At 41.5% G+C, this 14420-nt stretch overlaps 2 protein-coding genes across 2 annotated transcripts; both read right to left on the minus strand.

Annotated features, from left to right (window-relative positions):
* Positions 1-2777: 2777 nt before the first annotated feature.
* LOC114925376 (uncharacterized) lies at positions 2778-3197 on the minus strand. Its single transcript, XM_029292997.1, has one exon. It carries the CDS (start codon positions 3195-3197, stop codon positions 2778-2780), a length of 420 nt encoding a protein of 139 aa, XP_029148830.1.
* A 303-nt stretch (positions 3198-3500) lies between these two features.
* LOC112749126 (uncharacterized) lies at positions 3501-5386 on the minus strand. The gene is made up of 4 exons (XM_025797395.1): positions 4786-5386; positions 3927-4682; positions 3690-3818; positions 3501-3598 (listed from the first exon to the last, which is right to left on the minus strand). The coding sequence occupies exons 1-4, from the start codon at positions 5384-5386 to the stop codon at positions 3501-3503; spliced, it is 1584 nt and encodes a 527-aa protein (XP_025653180.1).
* Positions 5387-14420: the final 9034 nt, after the last annotated feature.

Here is a 14420-nt window from a genome sequence, read left to right on the forward strand (position 1 = left end):
AATATTTAAATTCAGACTAATAAAGTTTATATAATATATTTTTTTTCAGGAAAAAATAAACGCAGAATATGGTTCGTGACATTACGCGTCCTGAAGATCATATTGTTGAATATCTGGATCGTCCACCATATGTAATTATTTTTTATCTTTGTTCATTTATTATTATTATTGTTATTATTATTGTTCTTATTGTTGTTGTTGTTGTTTTTGTTTTTGATACTCATTATATTTCTTATTTTGTTTCAGAATTCAAGAGATTTGGGATCAAGATATCTCCACCAAGATGTGTATGATCCTCGAGTTGAAATCGAGTTACGGGATAGTGGATTTTATCACATATCTCAGATACTAGGAAAACTTACTTTGCACAATGCACTTATCAATGCCTTAATTGAAAGATGGCGCCCGGAAACTCACACATTCCACCTTCCATACGGTGAATGCACGATTACCTTGGAAGATGTTGCAATAATTTTTGGACTCCCCACGGATGGTTTACCGGTGTCAGGATTCACAGATAGCAGTAGTAGTAGCCTCGAAAATGAATTCATGATACAATTTGCGACAGTACCTACTGCAGTTGATCACAAAGGAAGCGGTGTCAAACTTGTATGGCTCCGCACCCTAAAGCGGCGCATGCAGTTAGATACCGCCTTGGGCAGGCAAATGTACGTAAAGATTCATATATTATTGTTGTTCGGCACAAATTTATTTTGTGACAAGTCCGGAATGACAATCCACTGGAAGTTCTTGCCTCTGCTCCGTAATTTTGCTGAGATTAGGGACTTTAGTTGGGGTTCAGCTTGCCTGGCACATTTGTATAGGACACTATGTCGGGCATCACGTTATAATTGTAAAGATGTGGATGGTCCATTGGCGCTGATTTGTGTATGGGCTTGGGAACGGTTACCGTTCCTAACACCTGTGCGATCGCAACCAAGCTTTCCGCTTGCGTGCAGGTAAGGTTACTAATGTTAATATAACATGTTACTATGAATTATTTAGTATGCATTGTTCAAATATATGATTTAAATGTATGGGTTTAGTATAATATAGTTTCATTTTATTTTAGCTGGATTGCTTGGAGCTCGCAATTTCATGGCTATAAAAAGTGGACCATCTCGCATATTAGGCAGTTAATAGATGATATTCCTGCAGATGGGGTAAGTTTTTTTTATTACATTTGTTAGTTTTATTATTATTGTGCATTGTTTTGTAGTTATGTTTATACGTTTGTTTTGTTATGCGTTTGCAGTTTGTGTGGAACCTGTACAGCCATGAACGTATGGGAAACATTATAGTTCCTAATGAAATCTTGCAACATCGCTTAATGTGGAGTGCAACTGTGCCACTGATATCATTTGAGTGCATTGAATGGCATGCATCAGATAGGGTCAAAAGACAATTTGGTTTACAGCAGGAAGTTCCTAGTCAGCCGATGATGCTTGCAGAAGCTCACAACATGGTCCTGACTGGACCAAAGAACAAAGATTGGAGAGATGAGCATTATGCATACATTATGATGTGGACAAACCATTTGACCTCTGTTCTGGTTGGTGATCCCGTAGTGCACTATGAAGCATCTGAAGCGTATATGCAATGGTATAATGACGAATATGGAGCTCACCTGCGTTTAACTGGTTATGTTCCACAGCCACAGCCACACCCACAGCCTCAGCCACAGCCACACCCACAGCCACAGCCACAGCCTCAGCCACAGCCAGAGCCACAACCTCAGCCACAGCCACAACCTATGATGCACCCATACCAGTACCTGTACACACAACCGTACACTGAGCCTGGAGTCTCATTCTTTAGTCAGTTATTCGATGACTCACATTCATTACAGATGCCGCCATATCAAGCATATTATCGACCCGCCATGTCACAGCAGAGGGACAAAGCAGAGCAATCTTCAAATCGTCAGTTGTATCGGTGGGCACCTGAAACAGACACGTCATAATGGGTAAATGAGTTGTTGGACCCTCAACTGCAAGTGCAACAATTTCAGCCGCAACCTCCTGAAATTAACGAGCAGGCTCCGCAGTGTAGTAGACAATCGCCTCAAATTGTTTCTGGTCGGTCATCTGTTGATTCGCAAGTACGACGTCGTAGCCCCTCTCCACGCTCTGGAGCTAGAAGGTCTATTGACTCGATTCAGAGTGATTCGATCCAGAGTGTCGCCAGAGGGATTGGGTTTAGTAATGCTGTTGATTTTCCTTAGGTGCAGGCACCCATGGCTGAGGATGATAATGTTGGCGAGGATGATAGTGATAGTGACAGCGATGGTGATGACGATGCAGGTAATAATATACTATTGTATTCATTACTATGGTATATTAGTGTATGATTGTGATATATTTTTATATTCGTTATTGTGATATATTAGTGTTTTCTTGTGATATATTTATTATTGTGATATATTTATTATTGTGATTTTTGATGTCATATAGGTGGTGCGGAAGGTGCGGATAGGACGGATACTCCAAATATTCATGGTAAAGGGTATAATCTGAGGATTGAGCCAACACGTAGAAGTGCAAGTAGATATACCCCTTCCACAATCAAGAAGGCAGTTAAAAAATGTACTAAATTTGTGAAAAAGACATTTAGCAAATAATTGTTATTTATCTTTTAATTTAAGACCGCAATTGTAATTGTTATGAAATTTATAAATTCACATCAAATTCGAGTACACAGGGATTTCATAAATTAGTATTTAATACAATTGATGTAGTATTTAAATCCAATTCCTAATGAAGGAAAAACCAAATGCACTAAGACATAGGTGCAGATCCACCAGCACTAGGCCCTGCACGATGGGGGCATCTACTTCGACTGTGGCCTTCGCCTCCACAAAGCCTGCAACGCCTAGGACCACGCATATCCATTTCATTCAAGAAGCGGGTTATTTTGGGACGCCCTTTGGAAACCCGCTTTAAGTGCGGATTAGGTATGTGTCTTGGTCCTTGATACAACGGCCACGTTGCTGGATTTCCTAATGTCTTAAACCGTGCTCTATACACCTTTCTTATCTCAGCCATCCTATAGACCTCATGAATGTATTGTTGCCAATCAAGTCGTTGGTTCGCACAATACGCAAAGATATGGCGACATGGGATTCGATCTGTCTGAAACTCACCACAATCACAATACCGTTGACGGAGATTCACCGCATACTCGATACCAATAGGCATCTCACGTACCTCAAAGATCTCATTTTGCCTGTCAAATAGGTTAACCTGGATGTTTCCTGCTGCTTTTTAATTTGATTGCAGTTTGTTGCTAGCATATTCAGAAAATACATGTCCTGCATTCCTTCGAACCTCAGCCTCAGCCCTCTTCCTAGTGAACAACTCATTTAGCCTATAAAAAGTTGCCTTCACAAGTGACGTGATAGGAAGATTTCGAGCTCCCTTCAGTACTCCGTTGATGCACTCCACTAGGTTTGTGGTCATATGACCCCAACGATATCCATTATCAAATGCCAAAGTAAATTGCTATCGTGGGATTCGATCAAGCCATCGCGTGTAAGCCTCACCACGTTCACGCAATCTTGCATACTGCACATTAAATTCACGCACAGTCCTACAATAGCCTGTAAATAACCAACAAAACAAAATCAATAAAATGGATGCTATATGCCTTGTAAAAACAAATACGCCTTAGTTTCACAATAATCTACGTACCCATATTGACTATCAGCTTCTGTAAATACGGTGCCTTGAAATTCCTCAAAAAGTTGGATGCTATGTGCCTAACACAAAACATTCGGATAGCTCTTGGAGGTTCCCATGATCCATTACTACGAGCTATTGCTGAGGTAATAGAGTCGTGACGATCAGAGATAAGCCCAACACCATATCGAGTCACCACATGTGTGCGTAAATGAGTAAGAAAGAAGTGTCATGCATCAGAAGTCTCACCCTCAACAACGGCAAATGCAAGAGGCACAATATTGCCATTGCCATCCTGAGAAACTGCAACTAGTAGAGCTCCTTTATATTTTCCGTACAGATGTGTCCCATCCACCTGTACGATTGGCTTGCAGCTCCTAAATGCTCTGATGCAAGGATAAAAGCTCCAAAATACCCGCGTCAGTATCCTTACATCATGGACTACCTCATCCCCTTGGTATGCTGGTGCAGTTTCAATCTCGACTGCTGCTGATGGATCTTTTTGTACCATTGCTTCAAACCACGACGACAAAGCTTCATAAGAAGCTTCCCAACCACCAAAAAGGTTTGCAATTGCCTTTTGCTTCGCGAGCCATGCTTTGCGGTAACTTGTCGTATAATTGAATTTTGACTGCACTTCAGCAATTATTGATTTCACTTTCAAAGATGGATCAGCTTCAACCAATGGCTTTATCACCTCTGCAATCATGTCTGAATTTAGCTTAGCATGATCTTGAGAAATTCTAGTTCTAGTGCATGTGTGACTACCATTGTATCGCCTTACAACCCAACAAAATTTTCTCTTAATAAGACTAGCTCTAATAAGCCAATCGCAACTTGTTCCATATTGTACACACTTAGCATAAAAAGTCGTTGGCTCAGATTCACACACCCGGTAATCCACTCCCCTGCGAATGGTATAATCTTTAATTGCTGCAATAACAGTCTCTCTAGAACTGAATTCCATGCCAACAACAAATTCACTGTCCAAAACAACAACAGGATCTACAGCAATAACAACAATAAATAATTCTAACTATTGCTTTACAATTCAATAATAATAATAATAATAATAATAATAATAATAATAATAATAATAACTGCTTACTTGAATTGATATATTCAGGAAATTCTGGTGCATTCATAGCGTCTACATCCAAGGCGTGCATGAAAGAAGGCTCTCTAGATGGATATTGGCTCGCCAGTGCATTTGCCACATCTGCTACGTTAGACTCAACTATTATATCATCTTCACCCACTTCTTCAGTTGGACCAACAATATGGTAGGTGCCCTCAAATTCCTCTTCGCTTTCACTGTTATAAACAGTCCAGTCGATGTTAGCCTCCGGTAAATCAACCTCAACTAATTCTTCAAACTCAACATACAATTCGAGAATAGACACTTGTGCCCGTGTTTGTTGGTAGATCGAAAACATTCCTTGCATACTTCCTTCGTCAACCACATTCATCATTTGAAACTGAACGAAACCACCGAACACTAAAATAGGCTGTCTATAAAAAATATTAACGACTCTCTTTAATACTTGATTATCACCACATTGACAAAGTATACTCTTAAATTCCTCGTATGTTATTGCAAAAGGAATAACAATATCACGTGGATTCTCACAAACAAAACTCACACCCTCAGATGTTTGGGGAAAGATTTGACCATTATAATACATTTTCAAACTAATACCTCTCTCCATTTTTATACTCTTACATTCTCAAAAAAATAAAACACTCTCACACTCAATCAACCTAATACCGTTCCTCCTTTTATAGTACTTCAATTATAATTTTTTATTTACGAAAATACAATACGCAATTTGCGGATTAACAATACGCAATTTGTGTTTTTGCAATTCGCAGTCTGTAGATTGACAATACGCAGACTGTGTATTGTCCCTTTAATATTAAAAAACACAATACACAGATTGTGTATTGTCCCTTAAATATTATAAAATTACAATCCGTCCTTTGCGTATTGTCCTCATGGCTGTGGCAAGCAGAATCTGCTCCTGACAATTCGCAGAGTGTGAATTCTCCCGCCGCCATAGTTTTGCAAAACACCCTCACTTCCAATATTGAGGCATTACACCAGATTTTTTAGGGTTAAGTATGATTTTGGTTCCCAACGTAGGGGCTGAAAATTTATTTCGTCCCTCACCTTTTTTTCGCTCCAAAATGGTCCCCAAAGTTTCAGTTTATTTTAAAATCGTCCTTTTTACCAATTATATTTTTTTATTACCAAATTACCCTTTATTAAAAAAATTATAAAATAAAATAAATAAATAAAAAAAGAAAAAAAGAAAGAAAGGGGGATACAGAAGCGGGGTGGGTGGGGAGAGAAAGGGGGGGCGAGAAAAGGTGGGAGGGGGGAGAGAAAGGGGACCCATGCTGCCGCACCGCCGCCCCCTCCCGCCGCTTCTTCTTCTTCTTCTTCTTCCCGCCACCACACCGCCGCCGCACCGCTGCCTGTTTCTCCTCCCGCCGCCACACCCACCGCCGCCCTTCTTCTTCTTCTTCTTCTTCTTCTTCTTCTTCTTCTTCTTCTTCTTTTTCTTCTTCTTCTTCTTCTTCTTCCCGCCACCGCACCCACCGCCGTCCGCCGCTTCTTTTTCTTCTTCTGTGAATTCTGTGAATTAATTTTTTTTTGTGAAATTTGTTGTGGAATATTGTTGTTACTGAAATTTAAATTTGGAGTATTGTTGTTGCTGATTCTGGGTTCTTGATGATGATGATGATTTTCTGAGTTGAGTTTTTGTTTGTCTGAGTTTGAGTTCTGGATCTGAGTTCTGGATCTGAGTTCGGATGAGGATGACGATGATGATGTTGTTTTTTATGAGTTTTGATTGGTGTGATAGAGATGGTGATGGAGTGACAGTGGGTGGGGAGTGGTGGTGGTGGTTCTGGTTCTGGTGGTGGTGGTGGTGGTGGCATGATTTTAGGGAAGAAGGGATAGGAGCATTTTGGTCCGAAGGACCATTTTAAAACAAACTGAAACTTTGGAGACCATTTTGGAGCGAAAAAAAGGCGAGGGACGAAAAAAATTTTTAACCCCTACGTTAGGGACCAAAATCATACTTAACCCGATTTTTTACAATAACTAAAAAAATGAGCAACTACAGTTAGTTACTAATTATTGAATTTGAATTTTTTAAATTTTAAATTTTATTTTAGAGAGTAAAATATAATTTATTATTATTTATTTTATAGGTACGACTAAAAGAAAATATGAGAGAAAAAATATTATTCAATAATAAAAAATTTTATTTTATCTTTTAAAATAAAAAAATTAAAATTTAAAGAATCCAAATTCCTAATTATTGAAGAGTAAAATTCCCCCCAACGTCTGAGTCCTTAACCATTGTTCAAAATAATAATCTATTTTTCATGAATTGAAAATTGATAATGTGGTTTTAATGACTAATTTTGTCAAATTCTTTTATTTTTTATTAAATTTTATTTAAAATTAACAAATTTTGTCTACTTGTAAAGTTAGTTGATTATGTGTCAGTAATATATTACAGTAAAGTAGGACAAATAAATTTTTGTAAAAAATTTATAAGATACTTAAACCTTTAACTAATTATAAACATAGACACATAAATTCATAATGAATCACTTTGATTGATGGACAATACAAATATAAAAAATTGATTTGACCTTAAAGAAGTTGTAGGTAGGACTGGAAGTGAGCCGAGCTAGACCAAACTCAAGCTCGGCTCACGAAAATTGAGCTTGGCTCACGACTCGACTCATTAACAATCGAGCTTATTTCTTAAGCTCAAACTCGGCTCACCAAAAGCTCACGAGCTGGCTCGAGCTCACAAGCTGGCTCAAATAAAAGAAACATAGATACATAATCTATAATTTTATATCAATAAATTATAAGTTATATATTTTTAAAAATATTTGAAAAGATCAATTTTATATATTGTTTATCTATCAATAAAATATAAATTTTTTATTTATGTCCTATATTAAAATTATATATAAAAAATAAATATAAATATTAAATAATTAAGATTGTTATAATATATATATATATATATATATATATATATATATATATATATATATATATATATATATATATAATCGAGCCAGCTCACGAGCTAATGAGCTGAGCTTATCCAAGCTCAAGCTCGGCTCTTTTAATTTATGAGCTCAATTTCAGGCTTAAGCTTGGCTCACCACTCACGAGCTTAGCTTATCAAGCTGTTAACGAGTCGAACTCGAGCTGGCTCATGAGTTGGCTTGACTCACTTCTAGCCCTAGTTGTAGGTAATGATTAATTAGAGCATTAGGCTGAACTTGATCACGTACATTACGCTAATCAATGACCCTTGTAAGGTCTGTGATTTGAAGAAACTTTATGAATGAGATGAATAAAAGAAGTTTAAAACCTGACAATATCACATTCACAACACTAATAGATGAATATTGTAAGGATGATATATGAAATATGCATTGGAGATCAAGAAGAAAATGATAGATTGGAGGGAGATTAAGCTTGATGAGGTAGCTTTTACTGCACTTATATAAGAACTTTGCAGAAAAAAAGATGGAGAAAGAGGAGCAAGGAACTGAGAGTTAACGTAATCAGTTAACGTTATACGTAGGCCAGATTCATTAACTTTCGACGGAGAGTTTAATAGAAGGGTTAGAAAGTCTGACATATTTAATGGTTAGGGACTGCATTATTATTTTCCAATCGATAAAGGACGTGTTGTTATTTTGAGCAATAGTTAAGGGCTTAAGTGGGATTTTACTCTAAAATAAAATAAATTGATTTTACTTGAACAACTTAACATAAAAAACACTTTATAGATTTTCAAAGTATTACAAAAATACAATGAAAAGAAACCTTCACAGAATTTTAAAGGTATTAATTAAAATGAAGAAATTAATAAAGTACAAGAGAAACGAAATCAATTTTGCAAGAAAAATAAATTGCATAAATATAAAGTGCATAATTTGTAAAGCAGAATAAGAAAGAAGATGGAAGAAAATCTACAGAAAACTAACTCAAAACTAAATCTCAGAAAGTCGCTGGGAGTGAAAGTTTGTGTGAGTGTATTTCTAAAGAGAATTCCTAACCCTTTATTCATCGTGTTACTCTATTTATAGGTCTTTTCGACCAATCCCATGCTGTAGTGTGTCAATTCCCAAGATACGCATATAACAATCTAATGTTTCTTTTCCTCCTCCACTCTAAACTTTTTATTTTAAAAGAATCTTCTTCTTTCTCCAAAGAAACGTCTCTACTGTTGTTGCTATTGTTGCTATTGTCGTCTTTAAAACTTCAATCTTCACAACACTTTCATCTACTCTTTGAATCAGGTATGTTTTGCATAATTCGTATTAACTATTTACTTTTCTTCCTCTTCCTTTAAGCTCTACTCTATAACATTTACTTGATTGTTCATAAAGGAGAAAAAATTTTATTCTATTCTCAGTAAATTAGCAGTTGTGAGTTCTTCTGAGAACAAATTCTGTTAGGATAAAAAAAATCCTCTTTTATTCATCTCGAATGCCAGTAATTACTTAATCATCATTAGTTTTACTACATTTTTGTATAGGTTTTTCTTTCACTGTTCATCTTGTAATGGTGGAAAGGTTATATTTTTTTGCATTTGTTTGACTAATTTTAATTCCAATTTGCAGGAATGACCTTTCCTTCGTCTTCCAAACTTTTCCCTACCAAAAGTAAAAGCAAAGGGCCAGTTGAAAAATCTATTAAAAAGATCAATTTGGCCACCTTATCAAAAGATTTCGACATCGTCATCGAAGACCCAGTCGATACTATTAATAACAAGAAGATTTTATTTTCATTTTCCGTTGAAAACGAATTACATTGTTTCCTAAGAAGAAGAAGAAAAAAAAACGAGAAAAGTAACACTATTTGAGACGAACTCTTTTTTGCATATTTCATCAAACAAAATTCCTGCAACCTAATAAGAAGAATAATTAGCAAGGAACTGAGATTATTACCAAAAAAAGGCCAATAACCAGTCTAATAGCAGGTACAATAATTTGTTGAAATTTAGGGATATTTATCCTACTTTATAGTTCATTATGGATTTATGTGTTTATGTTTATAACTAGTTAAGGGTTTAAGTGTTTTATAAAACTTTTTACGGGAATTTATTTGTTCTACTTTACTGCACCACATTGCTGACACGACAGGAAGTGTTTTTTCCATTAGAATGATTCTTGATACATAATCTGTTAACGTTATATGTAAATAAAATCTATTAACTTTAAACGAAAAGTTTAATAGAAAGACTAAAAAATCTAACGGAATTAATAATTAGGGAATATATTATTATTTTTTGTTGCGGCCTGGCCCAAACCCTCTACGGGTTGACCCGACCCAAGCGCCACCCGACCCTAACGGTCAGGGGTAAGGCGCTCCACAGCCGACCCGGACGCGTGTCCCCGACAGCTCACCTACAGCTATGAGGAGAACGCCTCAGAGAAAGTGGGCATGTCCTTGTAGGGCCCACCTCTGACACAGTATATAAGGGGAAGGTTTTTACCCTTCCCCCAAGGTACGTTACATGACTCTACCCCCTTTTTTCGCCTGCACACTTCATTGACTTGCGCGTCGGAGTGTCTTTGCAAGTGACACCCTCCCTTTTCACATCTGAAGAGCTCGGGACCTCGCCTACTCCAACCCGAAGACGTACGACCAGACGACCTCCCCTTTTTATCGATCAGAATATTCACCCGATCATTCCGATACCCGACCTACCGAACATTGGCGCCGTCTGTAGGGACGGTCCATGGACTTCGTACTGGTCCAAAGTGGAACAGGCCGCGAGGCCGAGCCCGGAGGGGACGCTGCCACGACTACTTCCCAGCAGCACACAAGATCCCCTCCAAGACACCCAACACAATCTCGGGAAGGACCCCCCTTCGGGGGAACTGGCAACAACCACTCCAGAATAATGCAAGAATTGCGCCACAGGATGCAAGACCTGGAACGCCGGCTGGCAGACAGGGAACACGACCAGCACACCCCAGAACAAAGCCACTCCCGCTCTCACTCTAGGAGCCATTCCAAACGCACGCCCAGCCCCCAGGCTGAATCCGAGAGCGCTGGGGAAAGAGGACGCGCTAGAAGACGCCATGACCCTGTCATCTATGCCAGACAAGAAAGGCGGCACACTACAGGTCGGGGAACCAAAGACGCTCGTCGGGAGGACGACGAAGGAAGAACGAGGAGAACACGGGGACCCGTGATAATGGGGGCGACCCCATTTCATCGTTCCATACTCGAGGTTGGGCTACCAAAACACTTTGACAAGCCAACGAACATGAGGTACGACGGAATGCAAGACCCGCTAGAACACCTCACGGCCTTTGAGGCCAGAATGAACCTTGATGGTGTGGGAGACGAGGTAAGGTGCCGCGCCTTCCCGGTCACCCTGGCGGGGCCTGCAATACGGTGGTTCAATAACCTCCCGTAGGGCTCGGTGACCGGCTTCGCAAACATCAGCCACGCTTTCTTAGCCCAATTCACGACCCTGATTGCAAAGGCGAAGCACCCAATCAACCTACTCGGGGTGACCCAGCGACCCAACGAGTCAACTAGGAAATACCTAGACAGATTCAATGATGAGTGCCTGGAAATCGACGGACTGACGGACTCAGTCGCGAGTTTGTGCCTGACGAATGGACTCCTGAACGAGGACTTCAGAAAGCACCTTACCACGAAACCAGTGTGGAGTATGCAGGAAATCCAATGTGTGGCCAAGGAGTACATCAACGATGAAGAAGTGAGCCGAGTCGTGGCTGCCAATAAACGGCAGCCCTCTCACAACCAAGACCGGCACCGCAGAAGCGGAGAAGGACAAAAGGAACACGCCAGAGACGGCAGCCCGAGCAAGGCTCCCAGACCGTTTCCTCGTGTCGGGAAGTTCACCAACTACACCCCCCTCACAGCGCCGATCATGGAAGTTTATCAACAAATTATCGAAAAGGGGATCTTGTTGAAGCTCCGACCACTGAAAGAACGAACAGGGGGAAACCGAAGCCTCTACTGTGACTATCACAAGGGTTATGGGCATAAAACCCAAGACTGCTTCGATCTAAAGGACGCACTGGAGCAGGCCATCAGGGATGGAAAGTTGGCCGCATTTTCCCACCTCATAAGGGAGCCGAGGCGACGGAATCGCGACCACGACGATGAGGATAGGACTTGGGCACCGAAGCGACGCCAAGAACCGGAGGATGACAACCAGGGCCTCACCATAGTGAACGTGGTAACAGCTAGGAATGCAGCACCTAGGTCAAAGTCGGCACACAAGAAAGATGCCAAAGTCCTGGCGGTCTCCTCATCCTCTACGCGAAGCACTAGGAAACTCCTACCCATTTCGTTCGTCCCAGAAGATTAGTGGTTCGACGAGATCGGAGAGAGTCCTCCCATGGTCATAACGGCCAGAGTAGGAACCGGTCTCGTCAAACATATCCTTGTAGATACGGGGGCGGACTCGAACATCATGTTCCGCAACGTGTTCGATGCTTTGGGCCTAAAGAACGCCGACCTACAGACGCACCAGCACGGTGCCATAGGACTTGGCGACCATTTCATCAAGCCAGATGGTATAATCACCCTGCCGATCTCACTGGGACAAGGATAGGGGAGGAGAACGGTAATGGCCAAATTTGTGATCCTACGGGACTCCACCACCTACAACATCATCCTGGGAAGAAAGACAATCAACGACCTAGGAGGAGTCATCAGCACGAGGATGTTAGTAATGAAGTTTATAACTAAGAAAGGGTCAGTAGGATTTGTGAGAGGAGACATGGAAACGGCAGTCACTTGCGACAACGCCAGTCTCTCGCTAAGAAAAAAGTCTAAAGAGGCATCGGGAATATTTCTCGCCGACCTGGACGCCAAAGTCGATGACAAATCGAGACCCGAACCTGAAGGGGACCTGGAGAAGTTCAGGGTCGGGAACTCAAAGGAAAAATTCACGTTCGTGAATAGGAACCTCTCCATGAGTTAAAAGAACCTTTGATAGAAATGATCAGAGCTAATGGCGATTTGTTTGCCTGGACACCCGCCGACATGCCGGGCATAAACTCCTGTCTCATGTCGCACCACCTAGCCGTCAGACCGGAAGCCAAACCAGTGGCCCAAAGAAGGAGAAAAATATCTCAGGAAAGAGCAGAGGAAGTGGCCAGACAGACAGCCGGCCTCCTCGAAGCGGGGTTCATCCGGGAGCTGGACTATTCGACCTGGCTATCAAACGTGGTCCTGGTAAAAAAGCACAATGGAAAATGGATAATGTGTGTGGACTACTCCGATCTCAATAAAGCATGCCCTAAGGATTGCTTCCCCCTTCCCAACATCGACGCACTTGTCGACGCAGCTGCGGGATACCGGTATCTGAGTTTCATGGATGCCTACTCCGGTTACAATCAGATACCGATGCACCGGCCAGACGAGGATAAAACGGCGTTCATAACGCCAGGGGGACCCACTGCTATAGAATGATGCCGTTTGGCCTAAAGAACGCGGGGGCAACGTACCAGAGACTGATGAACAAAATATTCAGCAACCTCATCGTCAAGACGGTGGAAGTTTATGTGGATGATATCCTCGCAAAAACTACCCGCCCTGATGATCTCATAAGCAACCTGGAGAACGTGTTTGCGTCCCTCCGACAACACGGCATGAGGCTCAACCCGCTTAAGTGCGCCTTTGCCATGGAGGCCGGAAAGTTCCTGGGATTCATGATAACCCAGAGGGGAGTAGAGGCTAACCCTGAAAAGTGCCAAGCAATACTCCAGATGAGGAGTCTGGGCTGCATCAAAGACGTTCAGTGGCTGACGGGAAGGCTCACAGCGTTGTCTCGATTCCTCGGTGCGTCGGTAGCAAAGGCCCTACCCTTTTTCGCTTTGATGAAAAAGGGAATAGCATTTGAGTGGACCCCTGCGTGCGAAGAAGCCTTCAACCACTTCAAAGAGATTCTAGCATCACCTCCAGTGCTCGAGAAGCCGAAAGCCGGAGAGCCACTCTATCTATACCTAGCCATCACAGAGGGGGCGCTCGCAGCGGTGTTGGTACGGGAAGAAGGGAAGGCCCAGCAACCGATCTACTTTGTGAGTAGAGCACTGCAAGGGGCAGAACTCAGATACAGCAAGCTGGAGAAGCTGGGGCTGGCACTTCTGGTCTCCTCCCGCCGATTGCGACAATACTTCCAGAGTCACCAGGTGGTCGTGAGAACGGACCATGGGATTCGTCAGGTGCTCCAAAAGCCTGATCTAGCGGGAAGAATGATGACCTGGGCCATCGAACTATCCCAATACGACCTAGGCTACGAGCCCCGACACATGATTAATGCGCAAGCAATGGCAGACTTCCTGGTGGAAGTAACTGGGAATCCAACCGAGGACACGGACACACGGTGGAACCTCCATGTGGACGGAGCCTCCAACCAGACGTCCGGGGGCACCGGGATCATTTTAGAAAGTCCGACCGGAGTCATCTATGAACAATCGGTTAAGTTTGAGTTTCCCGTATCGAACAACCAAGCAGAATACGAAGCCCTCCTAGGGGGTTTGGTTCTAGCTCAGGAAGTCGGGGCAAAGAGGCTGGAAGTATGCAGTGACTCGCAAGTCGTCACTTCGCAAGTGAATGGAAGCTACCAAGCCAAAGACTCATTACTACAGAAATACTTAGAGAGGGTCAAAGGGCTAAGCAAATAATTTGAAGAGGTC

Source organism: Arachis hypogaea, chromosome 15 (genome assembly GCF_003086295.3).
Source record: "Arachis hypogaea cultivar Tifrunner chromosome 15, arahy.Tifrunner.gnm2.J5K5, whole genome shotgun sequence".
Lineage (NCBI taxonomy): Eukaryota > Viridiplantae > Streptophyta > Magnoliopsida > Fabales > Fabaceae > Arachis > Arachis hypogaea.

What these genes read in the sequence shown, in the direction of transcription:
- LOC112749126 (XM_025797395.1), bottom strand. Translation starts at nt 5,386, where the DNA reads ATGGAGAGAGGTATTAGTTTGAAAATGTATTATAATGGTCAAATCTTT. An exon ending in TCCTGAATATATCAATTCAA is followed by an intron (nt 4,683 to 4,785) that starts GTAAGCAGTTAT and finishes TTATTGCTGTAG; the next exon opens with ATCCTGTTGTTGTTTTGGAC. An exon ending in GAAGCTGATAGTCAATATGG is followed by an intron (nt 3,599 to 3,689) that starts GTACGTAGATTA and finishes GGTTATTTACAG; the next exon opens with GCTATTGTAGGACTGTGCGT.
- LOC114925376 (XM_029292997.1), bottom strand. Translation starts at nt 3,197, where the DNA reads ATGCCTATTGGTATCGAGTATGCGGTGAATCTCCGTCAACGGTATTGT.